This window comes from Brassica napus, chromosome A9 (assembly GCF_020379485.1).
Source record: "Brassica napus cultivar Da-Ae chromosome A9, Da-Ae, whole genome shotgun sequence".
NCBI classification, from domain to species: Eukaryota; Viridiplantae; Streptophyta; class Magnoliopsida; order Brassicales; family Brassicaceae; genus Brassica; species Brassica napus.
This window is the reverse complement of record NC_063442.1, coordinates 29,171,176-29,194,349: the sequence shown is the minus strand read 5'-3', so window position 1 is coordinate 29,194,349 and position 23,174 is coordinate 29,171,176. Positions and strand designations below refer to the sequence as shown.

Below are 23,174 nucleotides of genomic sequence, written 5' to 3'. Positions count from 1 at the left end.
TTTAAGTGCGGTACGGTCCAACTGTGGTTCGTGCGGTTTGCGGGACAAGTGCGGTTTTGAACAAATTAGCGGTGCGGAATTGTGTTGACTGGTGAACATGTATAGCTTGCAGAATTGGACAATAAAAAAAATAATATTAAAAAAAAATCACAGAAATCAATATAATTTAAAGTTAAAATAATCTATTTACTGTTATTGATGTATTTTTTTTTCTTATTTAGAAAATTTTAATACCAAAATTCATCTGAATTAAAAATTTAAATTACATACATATATATTAAAAAAATTAAAATCTTGGAAAATGAGATAGAATTTTTTTCTTTCAAACTCTAAATGTTCTCTCCATAACGGAACGTAAAGACGCATGATACTGGTTGAATAATTCTTGTTTATTTATAGGATCAGGACCAGAGTTGAACCGAACATATGATATCTCACAACTCAATTATTAAAATATCTTAAAATAATCCAAATAGTATATTAACATAATTAAATTCAATTATTAAAATATCTTTTATCCCAAATATTTAAATTTATCTGAATTATCAGAATTTTATCTGAAAATCTCCAAAATATAATATTAATTTGAAAATTTTATTTTTAAAATTTTAACATGAATTAACCAAAAAAATCTGGAATCGAATGGGATCAAAAATAATTTGAAAACAAAATAGTTCTCAACTTTGTTATCCGAACCAAATCAAAAATAGAAATAACCAAACCGAAACTGAACCAAACTTTCTAAATAACGTATGAATCCTAAACTTATAAATCAAGAAAACCGAAGAACTAAAATAACTAAGCCAGAATCGAACCGAGAACCAAATCCTCATGGCTATACAGTGGTATAGTTTTATTTTAATTTTTAAATGAAACTAACTAGCTTTTTGAAAACAAAATAATAAAATTATATTAAACTTTATTAAAGAACAAAATAGTTAAGCATAAAATTATATAAAGTTTAACACGTTTTTTTGTAAAATAAAATTTAACATATGAGAAAAGGTAAAAAAAAATACAGTTTTGAAGAAGCCCAAAAAAAACTTTATTAGCATGCTTCTACGTACACAAACATGCATATGACTATCCAGATATATTGTTTGTGTTGTCGAAAAAAAATTTATGTGTTAAAAAAAAAGAAGAGTGCGCGTTATTTACAAAACCACACCTTTTTTCATGTGTTCACGGTTTTCACTGCTAATGCAATATTATGTGAGTTATAGGTTTCCGTGCGCGGTTTTCAATTCCTATCTTGTGGTTTTTATAAATTACGCAGATAGAAACAACATTTGTATGATTGGTGAACAGAGTGCGGTTTTCAAAATTCCGCATTGAAAAACGCGAATCAATTGTCACCATTCATAACCTAAATTAATCTAAAGAACTTATAAGGGGTTCCTATGGACGGAGGTGCTCTAACTTCAATTATGTACATCATTCAGAAAAGTCAACAATTTAATGGCGATGGGATTGTCTAAAACTGTTTGATTAATGGATAAAGACAAGTAAACGCTGCTAAAAGTGTATTCCAATAATGTATCACAATGAATTCATTATTACTTGACTTTAACGTATAACAAAAAAACCTTATACGATTAGTATAATCAATTAACGAGTTCATTCTCATTGCAGGGATGTGTACATTTGTCTTCCACCAAATATAAAATAACGTGTCTTATTCGAAGTTCAGTTAATCTATCAATCATACTTTTTATACCTTACAATTATCATACATCGGATCATATTATATAAGTATCGAACCGCAACTACTAGTTCGTAACTATGTACTTCTCAATTTAATGGAATATGTATACGAAGATATTCTGACTTTAAACCAGACAAGAAAACCAGCAGCGATCATGCCACAACAATTTAGTTTCATTTTAAAATATTTTTATAAAACATGCATGCTACAATAGGCCGGAGAATCATTTCATTTGGTAGTTAAAAATAAAATGTGATTATACCATTAAGATTTAAGAGTATCAAATGGTATAGTGTAAAACGACACATTCCATGAACCCGTGCGTATATGCACGGAACTCGAATGTTAAGAGGAGTAATCAGTTTAAGAAGGAATGAAACAGGTAGGCAAATCCGTAAGATGCATTGTACATTAATAACCCGTCCTCTTAAGATCGAAACTTGGAGACAACTTAACATATCTTCAAGCTGTGATTTTATTTTAAAGTTATGAAGAAGATTTTATGTGGGGATGATCTTAAGACAAACGAACCAGTTTGAATCTCATCTTGTCGGAATCTCCAACTCTATTTTGTGCCGTCCTAATATATTTTATATATGTTTATTTATCTTTTAACTCATCGATGTACATACCTAACTTGACTTTTTATAACTTACAATTTGCCTCTCTGCCATACCAAAAAGATAAGAAGCTAAGATAATTTTTTAAAATTAATAAACAGTCAACTATGATACATACAAACAAAGCTTATTCTTAATTTTGGCATGCCCATAACAAGGTTAAATAATTTATGCATATATATAAACATATGATAGAGAATGTTGAATTTCCTCTTATTTGCATCTAATAAATGTTAAGTTTTTATAGTGGACAGTATTTTAATGTATAAAACTAAATTCATACAAAGTTTCTGTACTTGGCGTTTTTATATTCCCTGGTTTTGTGTTCTAACTGTTTAATCCGTAAAAACTATACTGTCTCGAGTAATAACGCGCCCACGCGCCCCTCTTCGTGCGACCTAGAAAGCGAAACCTAAAACCTTAATTCGATCTCGTCTCTCGACGGCTCAGCCGTTGACGCCTCCTCCTTCCGGTGAATCACCAAGCTATTACCGGCGGGGAACTCTCTCGATCAACTCCTCTCACATCTCCGGCGATCTCTCATCATGGAGCTTCTTGAGACTCTACGTTCCGGAATCGAAGGTGTTAATGGTGAAGAGGATCAAGTGGAGGTTCAGACCAACATCATCTCTGACTCAGGAACTAGGATCTCTTGCAAGGAGAAGATTAACACCCTGAACTCCGACAAGCTTCAAGTCCCTTTGACGGTCACGCCTGACTCTTCTTTACCAACTTCTTGTGCTTTTGGAGAAGCATCAACGGAGGTGGGCCACACGATTTCAAAAGCTACTTCTTCTGTGCTCGCGGGTCTGGCTTTGCCTCAGCCTCAGCTCCAAGGAGCTTGGACTAAACCGCTGTTAATAACTGGAGCTACAGAAAGTTCAACTTTGTTTTCTGATAGCCCTGCAGCGGAAAACTCTGAATGGCCGGCTCTTTCAACCAGGGATATAGGTAGGAAGAAGAATCAGTCTTCCGTAGACAGAACAAAGGCTGTGCAACAAACGAAACGAGTTGATTCTTCCTCGACTCAAAGAGTAAAGCTTCCTACTGATAAGACCCGGTTTCCTTGGGCTGCTCGAATGAACCCACAAACAAGGAATCTCCATCGCGTGACAGTACCCGAATATATGGAGGATGGCACTCCTAAGGTAACTATTCCGGATCATGTACTACTCCATGGTTTACAAAACCATAGGGAATATGTGATAGGACAGTTTTACCGCTGTCTGGTACCATCTGGTGGGTTAGTGTATGCTGTTCTGAATAGGATTTGGGGTAGAAAATGTGAGATTTTCGTCAGGAAGATTAGTGAATTCTCTTATATCTTCCACATCCCAGATGAATCTACTAGAAAATTTGTTCTCCAGCGTAGCTTATGGCATGTGGATGATTGCCTCATGTTTGTTGCTCCTTGGACTTCTTCGGAAACTTTAACCCTTCCTGAAATTTCATCAATTCCGATTTGGGTCACGCTCAAAAACATCCCCAGCACTCTATATTCCATCCTAGGAATCGAATGGATTGCTTCAGGAGTAGGAGAACCAATGTTATCTTACAAACCGTGGTTAGATCCAACTATGATAGGAGAAGCTAAGATTATGGTGGAAGTTGAGTTAGATAAACCTTTCCCACAGAAAGTTGCTGCTTGGGATAAGCAAGGGAACTTTTCTTTGGTTGATGTGGAATACTCTTGGCTTCCTACATCCTGTGAGATATGTGGTCAGATTGGTCATAAATCAAGGAGATGTTTGTCTATTTCTGGTCTTAAGGCAGCTACACCAGCTACTAAGAGAAAGGATTCAGTAGTCGCCCATGTCTTTGCATCTGCTGATGCTTCACCACCCGAAATGAATATTCAGAAGGTCATTGAGGTCTCTTCAGAAACATCACAGGAAGCTGCTGTGGCTAAAAGAGATGCAACACTTTCAGATATTCCAATCCCTTCTCAAATTAAAGAAGCTATGTCAATGGCAACGGTACAAGCATCTAACTCTCAGCAATATATTTCGCATGCTCCTGTTTCAGATAAGCCAGCTACACCAAAAGAAGATACATCTTGCATTTGTGATGAGGTGATCGACAAGATTAATTCTACTGATGTGGATGATCTAGTTTCTTTAGCTACTGTTTCAGTGCTAGAGAACTTGTACGAGTCACCAACAGTTATTTGTGTCAATGAAACAATTGAGTCTTCCCCTACGGAGTCTGCCCCAACAAAGCAACATATAGAGTCTTCCATCACTCAAACCTCAACCGAGGTTAGCAAGGAAAGTATCAGAATGCAGGAGATTGATTTGGGCTCAAATCAGTTTGCCTCTTTAACTTCCTTAGAAGGAGAAGAAGAATATCAATTGGATTTGGATGAAAGTTCTGGTCCAATAGATATTTTGACACCTTTGGGGAAAAGACTCCTTCGTGAAAGACCTGTTAAACCCTCGGCAAAAGGTATGGAATGGCAATTGCAATCCTCATCTCGCGGACGAGGAAATAGAGGACGTGGAAATCGTGGGAAACTACGGTAGAAGCGACTTTTACCCCTCTCTAAAGTCAACCAAAGTAATGCTTTGGTAGTCTCTTGTTTAACTATGTTTATTGCATGTTACAATCTTCTCTTGAAACTGTATATGACTTCAGTCATAGCCTACTATGTAACCGTCTTTTCAAATAAAAGTATGTTAAAAAAAAAAAAAAAAAAAAAAAAAAAAAAAAAACTGTTTAATCCAACACAAAACCAATTACAAACATGCATATTGTTTGCGTTAAAAATGAGCTACGCAAACTAAATCATTGATGATCAATATATTATATATTGATTACACTTTGACTTCTGATTTTGTATTCTAAACTTACATGATTGTAGAGAATTGAGTACCGTGAAAACATTTCTCCATCAATTTATATCTCATATTATCCACATTGTGTTTTTCTAGAGTGTAGTTTATAAATATATCTACGCAATTATCAGTATAACTTTGGATCATTCTTACAAGTGAGGTTTTTATATGTATATATTCCCTGACAAAATGAAAAAGAAAAAACTCACAACTTCAACTAAATGAGTTATCGGTGCCGGATAAACCATGCTGCATCTTCTCCGAGAAAACAAATTAGCTAAGAGAGACCTACCGGACAATTAATAATTTAAGGTTTAATACGGCATGGATTAACAAATTTAATTATTTTCTTGTTCTTTGAGTGTTGTTGATGTTGCGATAATGATTCCATTAATCGTGCATTGGTGTGGCTATATCTTTATTCTTCAGTTTCTCTTGTGTGGCCAATCTAAACTCTCTCTCATTATTTTACTAATCTCTAACCAGCTTATACATATATATGAATGGATGGTTATATAGAAAAAGATTATATTATAATGTGTCGTGAAGGAACAAAGCTGGTTTCATCTTTCATTGTCGACCCCACAAGTTGACTGATCGTGTTCATCATCATGCATGGCTTCATTTCATTTATTTTATTACGACTTGTTCACGACACAAATGATTGTAACAGTTTAAGAATCTCTTGATTTCTCTTCATCATCACCAAATCTTCCTCAACTGAAATATTCTCTTCATCATCAAGTGCATCTCCAACCTATATATATAGTTGCACAAGAACAAGAACTATCATAGCAACAAACAAACAAAAACACAAGAAAAAAACAAGGAGAAAGACAAGAGTTGAAGGTTAGAGCGATGGATGTTTTTGTTGATGGTGAATTGGAGTCTCTCTTAGGTATGTTCAACTTTGATCAATGTTCATCATCTAAGGAGGAGAGACCACGAGATGAGATGCTTGGCCTCGCTAGCCTTTACAATGATCATCTTCATCATCAGAACAATCTCCCGCCTTCTGATCATCATGCTCTCCTAAATCCTGATATGTTCCCATTTAGTGCAATGATGATGGGAGGGAACCTTCCGACCATGCTTGATTCTTGGGATCAAAACCAACTCCAAGAAACGGCAACGCTCAAGAGGAAACAACTTAACGTAGATAATCTACACAATTCTAACTGTGACATCACAAGACAAGTAAGTGCAAGATCAATAATGTTTATGATTTTACTTTTATTCATTATTACAACGCATTAAACTAAATACAACATCATTAATGCAAATATAGGAGCTTGTCAAAGCCAAGAAAAAGCAGAGGGTAAGCCAGGAAAGCAATACAGTCGACGAAAGCAACAGCTCAGATGATGAGAAGGCTTCGGTCACAAGTGTTAAAGGCAAAACAAGAGCCACCAAAGGGACAGCCACTGATCCTCAAAGCCTTTATGCTCGGGTAAGGACACGTGTGAAAATTTCTACGACTTGTTTCTTAAAACTACTTCACAACAATTAAAAGTTTTAGTGGGGTTTTAATTAATTATATATGGTATTGATTTTTGCAGAAACGTAGAGAGAAGATTAACGAAAGGCTCAAGACATTACAAAACCTTGTACCAAACGGGACAAAAGTCGATATAAGCACTATGCTTGAAGAAGCTGTCCACTACGTAAAGTTCCTGCAGCTTCAAATCAAGGTATGCAATTTTTTTAGGGTTTTGTTTTTGTTAAGTCTTTATAACACATCTATACATGTTGTAACTAACCAAAATACATATGTTATAAATATAGTTGTTGAGCTCGGATGATCTATGGATGTACGCACCGTTGGCTTACAATGGACTCGACATGGGATTCCATCACAACCTTTTGTCTCGGCTTATGTGAAGGACTTACACAAAGTTACAATCTAATTGTAAAGAAACCGATTTAGAACATATGAATCCCTTTAATTTGGCCCTACCCTAGTGGTCTAATTACATTCTGAGATTTTTTTTGTTATTAATTTATAACTTCTTTCTGTCTTTTTCTTCATTATGGTTCTAAGAACTTTTGGTACTTTATTCTAATGTAATTATTTCATTACAATATGAAAAAGTCAACTGGACTAATAAAATAACTGTCTTTTGTCTTTTTCTAATAACAGTCTTTATATAAATTTGAAAGTTAATAGGGTGATAATATGATTGAAGTATTCAGCCGACAAAACCCTTTGCACCGAGGTAAATTTAATTATTTTTTGCAAAGGATGCCAAACGAGCTAAAGTCTTTTGATACAAAAATCAAATAATATCAGTCTTCATTTCCACATAGTACTATGAATAATCGTTCTTTGAGTTTTAGAGAAAAAAAAGATTGATGAACAAATCCACAGATGCTTTAGACGTGAAGAGGAACTAGTACTAACTCAAACCCCCCAAGTACTGGTACTTGCCTGTAGGATCATAATACAAAAATATCATTAACCTCAAAGCAACATCTTTCCCCTGTGTTTTTAGCAGTGGCGGATGTACAGCTAACAAGGGTGGGGCATCTGCCCCCTATGGATTTAAAAAAAAAAGGTTTTTCTATACTATTTTTAACAAATTTTGGAGAAACTGGATAAATTTGCCCTCCATAAAATCTCAAACCTAGGGTTAAGTGTGCTTCCTTTTTCTATGGAGAATTTGGAAAATCCTTAAATGCGTATATGAAATTTTTTAGTGAAGTATATACCAAACATAATTAACAAGTTTATTGTACATATATATACTAGGTTTGCGAGGAAGCAAATAACAATCAAATACGTAAGGAACCAAAGTTGGCTGATTGTTCCAACAAAAGAAAAAACTAGAAAACTAGAGCACATTTAGACGGTTAAAGGCGTATTAATTCCGGTTTGGTTCGATGTTTAAAGGAAAAGACGATTTCGGTTTAGTGAAACCAGATCGTGTATCGTGACCCTCTGCGCGAGAAAGAAGGTCTTAAAACATTAAGAAAGAGGAAAGTGAACAACACATCTCTCTCTCTCTCTCTCCCTCTCCGTAGATGCCATGGCTTGCGCTGAGCAGCCTCTCAAGAAGCGTCGGCTGTATGACACAGTCCCTGAATCGCAGCCTCCGCGAGTAGAATCCCCATCCACTTCTACGCCCGCGAGCTCGATCCCCGCCCCGGTGACGCCGCCGCCTCCATCTCAGGAGGAAGTTCAAACGAGAAGCAGGAACAGAGAAGAGATTCGGAGAGTGCATGAGTGCTATAAGCGTCTCAAATCTTGTATCGGCCACAGAGATGGCAGCCGCTACGCGACTCTTGAGCAAGCGTATCGATCCCTAATCTCCGCCTCTAAAGGTTCGTTCTTTCTCGCGTTCTTAGGCCTCTTTTCTTAATATTAGGGTTAGGATTCGGAATATTGTGGCTTTCGATTTACTTTACTATAATCAGTTTGCTCTTAGCATTATGATTGTTGTGTCTGAAGTCTTAGTTATGGAGCATACAAATGTGGATTCAAAGTTCAATCCTTTTAACTTATATAGAGTCCGATATTGTTCTTAGTACTCTGCATTTAACTGTGTATCTCTAGTTATGATAATACATAAGGTTCTGTTCTAGATTATCGTGTCTGGAATTGGATTTCTCAACCATCCTTGAAGCTAGATAAACCCATGCATATGTTTAGGTGGGGGGTATTTTTGTTGCTCATATAACACTGTGTTCAATTTCATTTGATGTCATGTTACCCTTCTCTAGATTCCTTATGTATGTGCCCAAAAGTCTCAGTACTTGGGGTTATATACGTTTCTCAAGGAAGCCTGCTCTTGTGGGGTTTGTTATATTGTTATGTTTAAATGAAAGGTGTGTAGGTGTGTGGAAACCATTCTGTGACAGGAAACTAGCTCAACGGATGACAGTTACGAAACTTAGTTCTAAAAGTAGAGTTTGCACTCTCCTAGAGTCATTTTTTAGCTGTAAAGGAATAGAAGCGTTATAATGAAGTTTACTGGAGTAATGATTTAGTTAGTTACTTTTAATCGCAGGTTGTACTAGCGTTAAGCGCCTTGTGGCTGATTTTGTTCCGCGATATGCACTGTACTGCCCTACTGCTATTGGTGATGCAGTGCAAGCTGTCATCGACATGCACAACTTCAGCTTGGAAGAATTAGTTAAAGGACAAGATGCTGATGGTGTTGCTTTTCAAACCGCTAAAGCCTGCATATTTGGTCTGCTTGATTTATGTTCTGCCGCTTCTTCAAACAGAAGATCATCACCAGAGGCTCGGGATATCTGCTCTACTGTTTTCAGAAATGTGTTAACCTTCTTTGTGCTATCCTTTGAGGGTAAAGAAATCTTCCAGATAGTTGATAAGAGCGATTTGAAGGTGCAAGATCCTAATGAAGACTTTTCCCAGCTGATGCAAAAACTTTCAGATGGAAACTCCTTACCTCTGATCAAGCTATCCCAGTTTCGTGTCTTAGCTTTACTCAAAGTATTCTTCAGCTTCCCTAAAAATTCAATTGCCACTTGTTTTGGATTCTTCAATTCGTCATCAACGGAGGATGTAGCCACGGGGAAGTATCTTATTACTAATATGACAGAAACGATTAGTGATATTGATGCCGCTAGTAATGAACCTGAACCAGATGAGAATTCTGGTCAGACAGATTCTAACAAAATAGAAGCTACTGTCAAGAATGCGGATGGGTTGAGTGGGATCCAAGAAGCATCCTACAGTCTAAAGAGCTGCTTGTTAGGAATGGTAATACTCTGAGTAGTGTAGAATCAATTTTAAGTTGCATTTTTTTTGTTATTGACTTTCTGTTATTTACCGCTTGAGCATCAACCATGTCATTCATTTTATTTGCTTGACTATAGTGGAATGGCTGTGTATTGCTAAAAATCTAATAGTTTCTAAAATCATTCATGCAGGTTCTTGGGAGTAGTCTCTCCATTGGTAGGTGGGCCTTCTTTAAGTACAAGAATATATGCAGCCTGTCATCCTTCATAGATATATCCAGCGCTATTCCTTCTCTAGAGGCAATGTTTGCACTTGTAGGAAAAGATATCAAGGCAGACGATTATCAAATGGAGAGTGACGACGATGATTGTGGAAAATTTTCAGCTTCACATGTGAAACCTCACAGTTCTACGGAAAATGATGTCCGCTCTAGTGCTGGATCGGTTTATGATGCTGGAGGTTCACGATCTATGGATTTTGAGACTGCTGACCAGAGAGATTTGTCATGCGGTAGATCTTCGGTCCCAAGGGGATTAATAAATCATCATACACCATCTCCTTCCGCAAGAGTGCCTTCAGACTTAAGGAGTAACTCTGCAGATGGTAGGAACAATTTTATTGTTGGAGGGTCACCTGCTATTCAAGCAGCGCCCCGTGGACCTTCATCAGGGAAAATTATTTGGTATTTGGACGGAGACCCCACAGCTTATGACATTTATCCCGCTTCGGGGCAGCTGTGGTTGGGGTATTTAGGACCAGAAGAAACTGAAGGTCATCTAAGGTTTCAGCTTGATAGGTACGGTCCAGTAGACCGTTTCTTTTTTGATCCAGTGAAAGGATTTGCCCTAGCTGAATATAGAAGTATAATTGATGCAATCAGAGCACGAGAATATCTGCGAGCCGAATTTCCTTGGCGGATTAAGTTTATGGATATAGGAGTTGGTGCAAGAGGGTCTTTCAACGGGGTAGCGTATGGTTATTGTACTCATCTGTATATTGGAAGCATCTCTAGCCAGTGGGAGAGGGATGAAATTGTTCATGAGTCACGGCAAGCCCTTTATAAGGGACCTCGCATGGTGACTGACCTGTACTATGAACATGCCCTTTTGATGGAGTTTGATACACCGGATGATGCTGCCGTTGTCATGGCCCATCTCAGGTTTTATCGTGGAGAAAAGAGTAAATTTAACATGTCGTCAGTCAATTGTCCTTTGCCTCATGAAGGTGTAGGAAGGTTTGTCTCTTTTCCAAACTATAATTTCTTTGTTGATTCTGAATTATTGACGTTTTTAGTTATACCTAAATATCCGTAAAAGTTATTTAGTATCTTCTCACACACTCTGCAGCGTCCTTATTTTTGGTATATTTATGCAATTAGTGTCTTTTTTTGGTCTGTTTTGTTTGACGTGGAACTTTCTTGTCTTAACAGTCATTCAGAGAGGCACCTTCAGATGCCTCCGATATCAAAACCGGATAGTGGATCAGGGGAATATGTATCCCCCTTAATGAGCACGGATCCTGGAGTTACCTTTCAGCAAAATTGGCCTGCTTCTGGTAGCACTCTTGTGAATCCTGCACAAGGAGGTTAGTCTTCTATCTTATATCTTATGGATCATGAATGATGGTTTCTTGTGATTGTGTATGAATTTAAGACCAGCATTTCTCTGTCTCAGGGACTCCTTCATGTGTGCCCATGCCAGCTCCAGGACAGGCTGCTACACCGACATCTCAAATTCCTCCATCTCCGTTTGTCCAACAACCCATTCACCCTCCTCCAAACACCTCTTGGGACACAAGATCTCTAGGCCACCAAATCTCTCCAAGTGGTACTGCAATAGCAACATCGTCACAGGCTCAAGGACCTCCACCGCAGCAGGTTTCAGGTCCATTTGTGCCGCCTCCCGTGCATCCAGTCTCTCAGTCACAAGAACCATATGTTCAGCATTTTGATCAGGTGTATCCACCTCCGCCTTCAGGACATTCATTACCCTCTGTGACACAGCCACCGCCACCAGAAATGATGCCACCTCCGCCTCAAGCTCAACCACCTCCTTTGCCTTACGCACATCCACCTATGGTTCCTCCGCCTCCTTGTAATCCACAATCTCCTCCGCCCTTACCTCCAACGGTCACACAATTGTCTGAACCGGATGCTTATGATCATAAGGCAGAGCACCATTGGCAGGGTGTTTTGTCCAAAAGTGGAGTTCATTACTCCACGATTGTTGCTCAGAGATTGGAATCAGACATTTGCAAATATACAAATGGATTTTCAGAGGCTGTGCAGTGAGTGGCAACACCTCACTCTAATTTGATGCATTATACTAAACTTATGTGCAATTAACATTCGTTTTCTGGCTTCTTACTTTCTGCAGATGGCCAGTTAAATTGGACATGACCAAGCGCACAGATATGAAGAAAGTAAAATCGAGTTTCACAAACACTCAGCCACACCAAGTGAGTTTCTATTCTCTTGGTTCTCTCCCATGACAAAGCTATCTAACTTCTTACGGTTTGAGGAATTTTTGTTTTGCAGCGAGAGGTTTGTCAGTTAATTCCCGCAACTTTCAGCGACCGTAAAGGGGTAAAAATTAAAGTTTTAGTTTGGCTGCATCAAGTAAACATATATCGTCTTGCTTTGTAATATAACTAATCCAAACTCACATTTTTTGGTTGTCTTGCGGCAGCTCCAAGATTTCATATCATACTTGAAGCAGAGAGATTGTGCAGGAGTGATAAAGATACCTGTAACAAGCCTTATGTGGGCGAGGCATCTCTTCATTCTTCCCTACTCGGAAGAGACATGTTCCATGCTTTCAGTCACCCCGAGCTCCTCTGAATGTTTGATCGGTTTGGTTTTGCCCAAGGAACCTAACGCTGAGTGCTCGTGACATATAATATATTCTCATGTATCCCATGACAAAGCAGAGTCATTGCCTAAGATAGTTCGGAATCAGTTTGTAAATGATGATATATACTAATGGTGTAATCTCACTCTTTGTTTCACCCTTTTAAGGGAGCCAATTGTAGATTGGTGTGAACTATTATTAGCTGTTGAAGTTTCGTTAGCATATTTCCTCTATATATACACGCAAACGAGGCTTCATTTACCAATGAAGCTCAGAAAGATATGATACTTGGTTCGGGACGTGGAGGAAACGTTCCTCTCGGAGCGGTTAGAAAGCTGACAGAGTATCAAGCAGAAAGAGATGAGAAACGTCTAATATGAACACGAACGCAGGAACGGAAGAGAGGAAGGTAGAGATGCAAGAGGAAGGGGGTAGAGGAAGAGGAACGGTGAGAGAGCAGCCTCAAGAGAAGAATAATGAGAACAATAACAACTCTGAGGCTATTACAGAGGCGTATAATGGAGAAGGAAGAGGTCGAGGGAGGGAATGAAGAGGAGGCGTTGGAGGAAGAAATCATAACCATAAAGATAGAGCTATGAAGAAACACATTGCTAGTGTTTCTGGTTTCTAAAGTTATAGGAACATAACAAAAGCACAAGATGTTATTTTGGGGTCTTTTTCTTGGAGTACGGGAAACAGATTTTATGGTTACAATAGTTGGTGTACATCCTTGCCATGACCAACCTAATGTTTGAGGTTTTCTTCTTCTCTGCACCTTCCACACTTTCAGAAGCCTCTTCTCCATCCTGAAAATCAATCTTGACATATCACAAAGTAAGGAGAAGTACAATCCTTTGAGGTGGTCTTCTTCTTTGCACCTTTCATACTCTCAGGAGCCTCTTCTCCATTCTGAAGATTAACACAGATGACCAAGTAAAAGGAAGAAGAAGAAATAGAATGGAATAAGAACAAGAATAAAATATGATCTTACGTCCTTGCATGATCAGTCTCAGTCTTTTGGTACCATTAATCAGCAAATCTATCAAGAATGATGTGCAAGACATGAGCATGAAATTGCAGATATCATCAAGAGTTCTCGTCTCCTTTCCCAGGGCTCGGCTTGTTATCCCAAGTCGGCATTTTTTCATTACCATATACAGACATGATTAATTGTACATGATTAAACATTTTAAGCAGCAAATATAATTCTAATCTAAATACTTTTGAGTTTTATAATCTGAAAAGAATTTTTAAATATATTTTACTTGTGGTATTAAAAGCAACTACACGGTTTGTGAGGTCTACGTTTTGCAAGAGATGAGGGATCCTAATGGCACACACTCAGATCCTCTTTTTGTCACATCTAAATTTAGCTCTTCCCACATTTTATGTCTTACCTCCATTGCATTTAAATATGCATAGAATTAAGAATTTACATCTATATCTTTTTTTTGTTGGATAAAAGACAGTAAAATATTAATTGTTGGATAAAAGTTGAGTGAAATTAAAACGTAAAAGTAGAGGAAATACTAATTATTTTGAGTGAAAAAATCTCTATCATGTAAATTACTTATTAGATTTTAGTGGATTTAAAAATCCAAATAAAATATTAGATTAGTAGTTTTGAAATCATTATTTAACTCACATTTATGAATGCTAGTTGGAATTCAGTGTTATTCAATCTCATAGATTATTTATAGACTAGATTTAATTTAAGAGTGTATTTTAATAGATTTGGGGAAAATTATGTTAAAAATATAATACCACTTAAATTTTATAACTTAAAACTGATACTAACTGATAAACCTTATATATTTTTTTATAAAGTAATTAAAATATATAAGCAAAACAAGATACCCGAAAACTAAAACAAGATCTAATAAAACATGCTACACGAGGACTATAAATTATAAAATGTAGGTGTGTCCAAAATTAAATGAAATCATAGTCACGTCGGCATGAGAGGATCCAACGGCATAAAAAGTGCCACGTGGGAGAGCATATTCCGTAGATGTGAAAGGTTTGATTCTTCTTCGAAATCACCGAGTCGAGAGTCCTCTACGCCTCTTATAAAAAACTCGCCGCTCTCATCCTCACGTTTCTCTTCCTTCGTTCCTTTCCTTGGCCCCCAAAGTCTGAATCTTTCTCTCTCTCTCTCCCTGAAAAGAACCCTCTCTTTAATGGACATATCGCCTCTCCGATCTCATTCTTCCTCCAGGCTTTTGTTGCTCTTCTTCTATAGTATTCGTGCTTCGATTCCCTCTTCTTCTGTTGTTGCTTCCCATCGTAATTGTCGTTAGTCCTTTTGTCAAACTCGGAAGCCTCTATATCGATTCGTCAATAGTTGATTTGGATTTGATATAGGAAACCATGGGGAGGAGTAAGCCTCTCTTCTTGATTTTCAATCTTTATTGATTTTAAGTGGTTGGGAATGTTGATTTCTTGTGATAAATTGCAGAGTCTCAGCGTAAGAACGTCCCCATGGATTTGTTTGATAGTGATGATGATACAAGTAGTATTAGCTCCTCCTCCACCATGCGTTCTGAGAGACCCGGCATGGATGATGTTCAGGTTCACAAAGATTTGATGCTCGATCAATCCCTTGATGCTCTCTATGAGAAAAGGTTGTTTCTTTCGTTGTGGGTTTTCTTGCTTCATTTTGTTTGAAAACTGATTTTGTGGATTCCTTTCTGGTTGTGAAGGACTTCGACTAGAGAGCAAGCTTTGGCCTCCATTGTTGATGCTTTCAACAGCGACTTGCAGCATGAGTTTGTCGAAAAGAAGTAACCAACTCGTTTCTTGTTTAGTTTAGCATTCCACTTTGAGTTCCTATGTTGTTAATCATACTAAGGAGTGTCTAATGTTTCTTCTCAATGATGCAGGTTTGCCACATTATTGCATCAGTGCTTACACTGCACCAAGAAAGGGTCCAGCAAGGAGACCTCTTTAGCATCACATGTTATTGGTTAGTCTTTGAGTAAAACAGGCAACTTATGCATCATTTTCACTAGTTTTTTTTTTTAATTGAGCTATACTGACAGTTAATGTGGCGTTTGCAGGGTTGCTAGCATTGACTGTTGGACTTGGGGATCAAGCACAAGAGATTCTTGAAGAATCCGTCACTCCTCTTTCTCAGGCCCTTAAATCTGGTCGTGAAGTGTTAAAAATAACTTCGGTATGGATGAGCTGATGACTAGTAGTTTTTTATTTTGTTAAAGGTCTGGTTTCTAAGTAAGGCCATTTCATTGCAGATTCTTGAGTGTTTGGCAGTTATAACCTTTGTTGGTGGGACCAATCCGGAGCAAACTGAGACATCTATGCAAATAATATGGCAAATGATTCACCCCAAACTAGGTTCTAATGTATGCATCTTACTCTTTTCTCATGTTAAACCGAGAAATCTATGCAAATTATTTGCTATTTCATTACTACTACTAATATGGTTTATTAAGAAAGTATGTTGTTTAATCTAAAGTATGTAGGAGGCTCACATGTAAGTTGGCATTTTGTGTAGGTTGTTGCAACCAAACCTTCACCTGCTGTGATAACTACTGTTGTCTCTTCCTGGGCGTTTCTGCTCACAACAGTTGACCGATGGACCCTAAGTCCCAAACTTTGGCAAGAGTAAGTGGAACTTGTTGCATTTATTTGACCTAGTGTCACTTATTACTGGATTTATAATCTCATTAGAGATATTGATGCTACTGCAGGATCGTTACTTATCTCTCCTCACTGTTGGAAAAAGATGACCGATCTGTACGTATAGCTGCTGGTGAAGCGCTTGCTCTGATATTTGAGTCGGGAACTCTGGAGAAGTTTGCTGCTGAAGCCAAAGAGTCTGCTAATAATGGATCAGTGAAAGAAGGAAGCGTGTCTCAGGAGGCATTGATTCACATGCATGGCCTGAAATCCAAAGTCGTTAACCAAGTTAGGGACCTCTCTGTAGAGGCAGGTGGTAAAGGTTCTGCTAAGAAAGATCTCAACTCACAACGGAATTTGTTCAAAGATCTTGTTGAATTTCTTGAGGTATGAGTTCATCTTTTCTGTGATCTTTTGCTCATGATGAGGCTAATCTTTGACTCTTCTGGTTGGATTTTTATATATATGATTTGTTTTAATTAATGATGATTAGGATGGATACGCACCTGAAACCTCTACAAAGGTTGGAGGGGACTATTTGCTGACGACAACGTGGTATCAGATGATACAGGTTTCTCTCAAATCTTTATATTACTATCTACAGACGTCAACATTATATGTGTTGTTTGTCTCTATCTTCTTGTGACTGGTTTTTAACATATGCATGATTTTCCACAGTTGAACTTTTTGAAGCATTTCCTTGGGGGTGGCTTTATCAAGCATATGCAGGTCGGTTTTCTTATTTGCCAAGCTTTCCACTCTCTTAGTCTTAGGTTTTCTTTCTCTAGAAGCTGGCTGTTTACTGTTACTTCATTCAATTTTGGCAACAACAGGAGAATGAGTTCCTTCACGATGTATTCAGCTTCACTCCAAAGAAGGTTGGTGGGCGAGGTTCTGGCATGTCAAGTGAAGAAAAGGTTTGTTTTGCGACTCTGCATGCTCTCCTCTTTGTTCTTTGATTGTTTCCGGTTTTAACCATCAGTTGGTGTTCATTAATGGCAGAGGATGTTTAAATCACCAAACTCAGCTCTCAACAAAGCAAGGACGCAATTCCTGAACAAGCAGAGGATGCTAGCTAAGGTATTATATAAAACTGTGGGTGATTACAGAATTTGTTGCGGAGGGTATTATAACGAATTTGTTTCGAACTGTGATTACAGAACATGAACGATGGGCATTATGCAGCGACGGTGGAGAACGAATGATGGCTTCTCAATATTGATTTTAAAGCTATGCAAACTTGCCTGCTGCCTTGTTGTTGACGATTGATGTACCATAGAATCACTTTTGCTGTTTCATCATTATACTTTTATGTCACTTTTACCGTCGAATGTTATTACTGTGACAATACAGTTGTTGCTCTTAGAGAGCCATTGAACAATTGTACTTCAATAACCAACCATTTTTAGTTGAGTCTCAAATTCGAATCGCAGATTTTTAGCAATTTGTGTAACCAATAATCATTTATCTCGTAGTTCTGCTTCGGACATGCAGTACAAAACAGGTTCTGGGCATGCACTCATATGATCTTTTTATCTTACAAAAACCAAGATTTTTTTTTCCATCGAGTTTTAATGTTCATAGGTCATAAACTGCATTGTAGTAGTATGAACAAACTCTATTTAACTAGCAAACATTTCGTTTTACACAACACACCATCGAAAACTGCATTGTAGAGTTGAGTTGCGAAGATTAAACATGGTACAGCGAACATGGAAGAAAGAAGACTGCCCGAGACTTTGATTCTTAGTCGCTCCAATTGTCTTTATCTTCGGCAACTTCTTCATCTTGGTCCTGCCATTGACACAATCTTTGATCAGAAACACATACACAACAAGAAAGGATTTGAAGTTCAAGTAGCGATAAAATTTAATAGCTCAACCATTTCTCCTTCGAGGGATCCACCTGGTGACCACACGAGTATTTGTCTATCTGCACCACTTGTGTATAGTTCCTATGAGGCAAGCATAACAAGTCATTCGGATTTAGTGGTGTTTTCAACAAGGAGATTTGAGAAGATTCCAGTGATTGAGATATACCTGATCAGTGGAATTAAAGCAGCAAGTGTTCACGCTTTCGTAGTGTCCACGAAACATCAGTGTTGTTCTACCCGACCACATGCCAAAAGCCTTATATACAAATTGCATCACGATTCAATGTATAATGCAAGTAATGAAATGAAAAGATTTGAGGATAATATAGTAAGTTGATGACTACCTTCACAGTCTTCATGCATGGAACAAATAAAAGAGCTGGATCATCACTTGTAGCCATCTGAATCGCTTTGCTGGTATGAAGGCGTCCAGTTTCAAAGTTCAAAAGGGTATTGCATCCAGATTGTGTATCCCACAGCCTTATTCTTGAATCCGACCCTGAAACATAATATGCAAATGCAATAGTACATTAGAGTCTAAACGTGGAGGCACTTAATCCCACATAGCAGCACCAAATGCGTACAATAGTAATCAGTTCTCGCAACGAATTGATGTTTAAACCCCTAAGATATTACATCCACTTCACGTTGGGTCACTACTAGCTAAAGACTTGTCATGAGGTTACAATTCCTAATACACTAATCAATGAATGTTGCATTACTAATTTATGGCAGTTCAAATAGAAACCCTAAAGTACAAAGAAAGTAGCCATGACCATAAGAACCTTACCAGCACTAAGAAGATACATCCCATCGTTAGTTGCCTTTAATCCAGTAACAACACCATAATGAGCCGTAGCACGATCTAGCGTAGACAACATTCCAGGATGAAGTCTCTTCTGTCTAGATTTTTCCACTGAAGCTTTAACGCTCGATGATCCCTTCATACTCTGGCTACCCGTGTGTTTACTCTGCAGCGTCTTCAGCCTATTTTTGCCCCCTGAAGAAGATTTTTCGGCTGAAACCTGTATGAAAAGATAATAAAATAACTAAAGGATTCCCCATTCAAACAGAGATATTGATAATCCTTTATTCCTGTCACATGAAGTTCCTTAGACATGCAGAGCTAACTAGATATACAATGACAAGAATAAATTTTAAAAGAGTCATTCAGTCTTGAACAAACCTTACTGTTTACCGCTGTATGCTTTAAAATCGGTGGACGAACCCCAAGTTGCGTAACTGATTGATCCAAAACACGGAAACATCCAGCACGTCTAATGTCCCAAAAGCGTATAGCACCATCACATCCCCCAGTGTACAAAACCCACTCGCTGGAAGTAGACCATTCCACCGACATAACACCATCTTGCGTACCATGAAAACAACAAGACAACTCAGTAGCCTGTTTATGTGTGAGAGAATGCTCAAAGGAAAAGTAAAAAAGAAGCATACCACGGTGACCAGATAAGGTGTGAGAGAAAGCTCCAGAAGCTATATCACAAAGTCGAACCTGCACATCCTCAGTTCCAGCAGCAATAAGCGTGTGAGACATCGCCAAAGAAGACATGGCAGTTCTATAAACCTTCCCAGGCATCTTAAAATCCACAACCGCCTACAACAAAACAAAAAATCAGATTTTAAAAAAAAGTCTAAATCTTGAAAGTAGCTAAACTTTGAACAAATCAAAAATCACCTGAGCAGTATTGGTATCCCAGACTTTGATGAGATGATCAAAAGAACCTGTAACGAAGAGCCCAGTGTCAATTGGATACCAAACAGCAGAAGAAACGGCAAATCTATGCCCATGTTCATGTCCCTTGTCCACACTAAATATACACTTGTGCTTCGCTATAAGACCACTTGCCTCGGAATCAGTCGCGCGCTGCGTATCGAACACGGCAGCTGAGCCATCTGATGCTCCTGAGAGCAAGTACCTCCCTTCCGTCAAATCAACCTTTTAAGTTAGTTAGTTAGTTAGTTAGTTAAGACTTGTAAGTGAACAACAACAAACTACAAAGTTGGAAGGTACCTGAAGGGAGTTGACGGAGGCACGGTGAGGAGAAACGAAATCTTTGCGATTAGAGAGTTGGAGAGAGGAGATGCGGCGTGATTTGAGTTGGTTCGCGAAGGAATTGGAAGGGGTTCGACCGGTTTCTCGGGATTGGATGGCTTGCCACATTCTCCTAGCATCTCCACTTTTGATTCGATTGCAAAAAGTTTGAAGCTTTGATCATGCTCCACCTCGATAAGCCCTCTTTTGTGATTGATGACAAATCTGATTCCACAAAAAAAAACACTTCGAGAGAATATAACTATTTTTGCGTCGGTTAAAAACTAAAAAAAACAACAGTTTGACCCATTGATAAAAGTAGGGTCCAATTATTATTATTTTTATTCCTATCATTATTTGGAATATTATTTATTATACCGTTAGACCTATATTTAAATTACCAATTGAAAATCTGAATATTTTGTAACTTCCCTTTCAAGTTCCAAAATTCTCGGGCTCCTCTCCTACGCGACGGTTATCAGAGTATTTGAACATATAAAAATAAATTATTAAATATATGCTTCACTAACGTATAATAGTAGACAGTTCCAAGTTAAAACTAAATTCTAATGCTAAGTGTTACGACACTCTTCGTGGTCAGAGAAGGTCACTATCAAGTTTCAGAGACCCATGGTATAATGTTTTTGTTTTGAAATTGGGACCATGGTATTTATTTTTAACCATTAAGGGACCATGGTATTTATCATCCACGGAATATTAAAGCAAATTCTTTTATTTATGATATTTAGTTCTTTGGTTCATGTTTTTTGTTTTATAGTTAACCTATCAAATATTTAATGTAACCATTATCTGTATTCTCTTTTTTTTTTACAACAATCAAACGACGAACATTTCAAATTTAGATCAATATATGATTTAATTGAATTTAAGTTATTTGTTTAATATAACATGGTCACAATTAAAATTATTATCTATTTTTAATAAAAAATATCTAAAGTTAGTTAATATTTATAATATCTTACTTTTATAGTGTACCAGATAATTATTTATGTTTTCACGGGTTATTAAATCAAATATACAAAACATTTATCAAATATAAACCAAGTTAAACTAATAAATTAATTTTATTTTATTAAAAATATCAAAACAAATTTAAAGTAAATAGACTAAAAATGGATTGATCCGCTTTAGTATCTATTTATAAATGTTATGTCTAATTATTTATTCCATTTATTTAATGAGCCACTTATTATTCTCTTTACATAACTGTATTTGATTTTATTTAAACAATAACCAATACATTAGGGTGGTTATCAACAAGTAAAAAAAATTTAACCCTATGTTATATAACTCTACCTTTTTCAGTTAATATATACTTACCACTACGTTAGGATAATCCTACTAGAATTCCGAGGAACACCTTTCGTTCATTCTTATTCTTACTTACCATAAGTGTATATAAATTAAATTTCTTTAACATATTAAAAAAATTACAGAAAAATGTTGCATATTTACAGAAACATAAAAAACCAAAAATTACAAACCAACAATATATTCACGGGTCAAGACCTAGAACAAAAAAAATATGATTACAAAAAAACGGCTATATCGGCATATGATTACAAAGAACCAAGCGTATGCCGGATCAACTTTTGAATTGATATTATTTCATAAAATAGATTTTGATTAAGATTTACACACAAATATAATTACAAAGAAAATACAAATATAATTACAAAGAAATAAAAAATATGAAAATCAAATTTCTAAAATTAAAATTTAAAACACAAAATATAAAAATTAAATTTCTAAAAAAATGTAAAACAAAAAATATACCCGCCCTTTTAAGGGCGGGTCAGAATCTAGTTATAAATAAAAGGGCAAATCTCCAAAATAGCACATTTCTAAGTTTATATCACAAAAATAGCACTCAAAAACTAAAATGACCAAAATAGCATTTTATCTTTTAAAAAATTTAAATTTTTTTATTTTTCAAAATTTGAAATCTTATCCCCAAAACCTCACTTCTCAACTCTAAACCCTAAACCCAAATTCTAAACCTTAAACCCTAAATTTTAAACCCTAAACCCCACTCCTTGAGTGTTATTTTGTGACTTTTGGCCTTGAGTGCTAGTTTGGGAACAAAAACTTGATTTAGTGCTATTTTGATCTTTTTCTCTAAATAAAAGCCGCTATTGACTTTTTATGCACGTTTTTAGTTATTGTGTATTTATTTTCTTATGAAAATAAAATTAAATATTTTATATTAGGGTTTGACCCACAGACGGAAAATTATAATAAAAACTATTTTATTTTGTCGAATAGTGTTTATCTTTTTATTTAAAAACTAATTTTAAGTTAACTCAAAAATAGTACTTAAGAGTTATGATATAAGATAATTATATTTGTAACAGTTTTCTAATGGTGTGATGATTTTGTATTTAGTCGTTTGATGATGTTGGAATTTGTTTAAACTGAGGAAGTTAGTATTAGAACAGTCTCAACACTTTTGAGAATCACATATTTAGTTATTATTATGAATTCTATAATGTATGTGAGGAAATATTATTTTATTGAGAAATGCAATATATATTTTTTGTGTAAACGAATAATTTAAGTAATATTTGAAAACGTAAACGGCTAATAGAGAGACGATTAAATAAGAACTTGTTGAATAAGGTTCATATGAACTTTTTTAGCCTATCTTCTTAAACTAAAATTATAGAAAGTGTGTATATTCACCGGTTATTTTTGCTTACAACTTTATGCCTTGAACATTTGCACCATTTTAAGTGATTTTGATGGGAGATCTCAAAAGTTAGAGTAAAAATTGGGTGTTTAGAGTTTTGCTTACCAAGGTGGCGTATTTGACCAATTAGATTTAGCTACTGATCCCAAAGTTTTTATATGAGAAAATTGATTATGTTCTCTATGT

General features: G+C 36.6%; 4 protein-coding genes and 1 long non-coding RNA gene across 5 annotated transcripts; 3 read left to right on the top strand and 2 right to left on the bottom strand.

Moving 5' to 3' along the window:
• Nucleotides 1–5,037: 5,037 nt before the first annotated feature.
• LOC106364659 (transcription factor RSL3) lies at nt 5,038–7,902 on the top strand. The gene is made up of 4 exons (XM_013804188.3): nt 5,038–6,356; nt 6,448–6,609; nt 6,719–6,850; nt 6,945–7,902. The coding sequence occupies exons 1-4, from the start codon at nt 6,018–6,020 to the stop codon at nt 7,038–7,040; spliced, it is 729 nt and encodes a 242-aa protein (XP_013659642.2). The 5' UTR covers nt 5,038–6,017; the 3' UTR covers nt 7,041–7,902.
• A 242-nt stretch (nt 7,903–8,144) lies between these two features.
• Nucleotides 8,145–12,935, top strand: LOC106367308. Its single transcript, XM_013807050.3, has 8 exons — nt 8,145–8,480; nt 9,167–9,885; nt 10,056–11,098; nt 11,294–11,448; nt 11,538–12,150; nt 12,240–12,321; nt 12,401–12,448; nt 12,552–12,935. The coding sequence occupies exons 1-8, from the start codon at nt 8,186–8,188 to the stop codon at nt 12,753–12,755; spliced, it is 3,159 nt and encodes a 1,052-aa protein (XP_013662504.1). The 5' UTR covers nt 8,145–8,185; the 3' UTR covers nt 12,756–12,935.
• A 351-nt stretch (nt 12,936–13,286) lies between these two features.
• On the bottom strand, nt 13,287–14,558 carry LOC106367309. The gene is made up of 2 exons (XR_001273827.3): nt 13,705–14,558; nt 13,287–13,622 (listed from the first exon to the last, which is right to left on the bottom strand). It is a non-coding gene; the product is annotated as an uncharacterized LOC106367309 (long non-coding RNA).
• A 220-nt stretch (nt 14,559–14,778) lies between these two features.
• Nucleotides 14,779–17,773, top strand: LOC106367307 (interferon-related developmental regulator 1-like). The gene is made up of 13 exons (XM_013807049.3): nt 14,779–15,093; nt 15,172–15,337; nt 15,416–15,496; nt 15,596–15,678; nt 15,773–15,888; nt 15,965–16,075; nt 16,228–16,337; nt 16,424–16,739; nt 16,846–16,923; nt 17,031–17,081; nt 17,186–17,269; nt 17,355–17,432; nt 17,513–17,773. The coding sequence occupies exons 1-13, from the start codon at nt 15,084–15,086 to the stop codon at nt 17,555–17,557; spliced, it is 1,329 nt and encodes a 442-aa protein (XP_013662503.1). The 5' UTR covers nt 14,779–15,083; the 3' UTR covers nt 17,558–17,773.
• An 87-nt stretch (nt 17,774–17,860) lies between these two features.
• On the bottom strand, nt 17,861–20,529 carry LOC106367306 (WD repeat-containing protein ATCSA-1). The gene is made up of 9 exons (XM_013807048.3): nt 20,258–20,529; nt 19,922–20,182; nt 19,681–19,840; nt 19,412–19,593; nt 19,016–19,250; nt 18,570–18,724; nt 18,392–18,481; nt 18,235–18,306; nt 17,861–18,146 (listed from the first exon to the last, which is right to left on the bottom strand). Exons 1-9 carry the CDS (start codon nt 20,405–20,407, stop codon nt 18,099–18,101), a joined length of 1,353 nt encoding a protein of 450 aa, XP_013662502.1. The 5' UTR covers nt 20,408–20,529; the 3' UTR covers nt 17,861–18,098.
• Between the last annotated feature and the right edge of the window lie 2,645 nt (nt 20,530–23,174).

Excerpts from the sequence above, each read along its gene's own strand:
- LOC106367306 (XM_013807048.3), bottom strand. The coding sequence starts at position 20,407 with ATGTGGCAAGCCATCCAATCCCGAGAAACCGGTCGAACCCCTTCCAAT. Across the intron at positions 19,251-19,411 it reads ATACAGCGGTAAACAGTAAG|GTTTCAGCCGAAAAATCTTC; the intron begins GTTTGTTCAAGA and ends CTTTTCATACAG. Across the intron at positions 18,725-19,015 it reads GATGTATCTTCTTAGTGCTG|GGTCGGATTCAAGAATAAGG; the intron begins GTAAGGTTCTTA and ends ATTATGTTTCAG.
- LOC106364659 (XM_013804188.3), top strand. The coding sequence starts at position 6,018 with ATGGATGTTTTTGTTGATGGTGAATTGGAGTCTCTCTTAGGTATGTTC. Across the intron at positions 6,357-6,447 it reads ACTGTGACATCACAAGACAA|GAGCTTGTCAAAGCCAAGAA; the intron begins GTAAGTGCAAGA and ends ATGCAAATATAG. Across the intron at positions 6,610-6,718 it reads CTCAAAGCCTTTATGCTCGG|AAACGTAGAGAGAAGATTAA; the intron begins GTAAGGACACGT and ends TGATTTTTGCAG.
- LOC106367308 (XM_013807050.3), top strand. The coding sequence starts at position 8,186 with ATGGCTTGCGCTGAGCAGCCTCTCAAGAAGCGTCGGCTGTATGACACA. Across the intron at positions 9,886-10,055 it reads AGAGCTGCTTGTTAGGAATG|GTTCTTGGGAGTAGTCTCTC; the intron begins GTAATACTCTGA and ends TCATTCATGCAG. Across the intron at positions 12,449-12,551 it reads CTTTCAGCGACCGTAAAGGG|CTCCAAGATTTCATATCATA; the intron begins GTAAAAATTAAA and ends GTCTTGCGGCAG.
- LOC106367307 (XM_013807049.3), top strand. Across the intron at positions 15,497-15,595 it reads CATGAGTTTGTCGAAAAGAA|GTTTGCCACATTATTGCATC; the intron begins GTAACCAACTCG and ends TCAATGATGCAG. Across the intron at positions 16,924-17,030 it reads CGTGGTATCAGATGATACAG|TTGAACTTTTTGAAGCATTT; the intron begins GTTTCTCTCAAA and ends GATTTTCCACAG.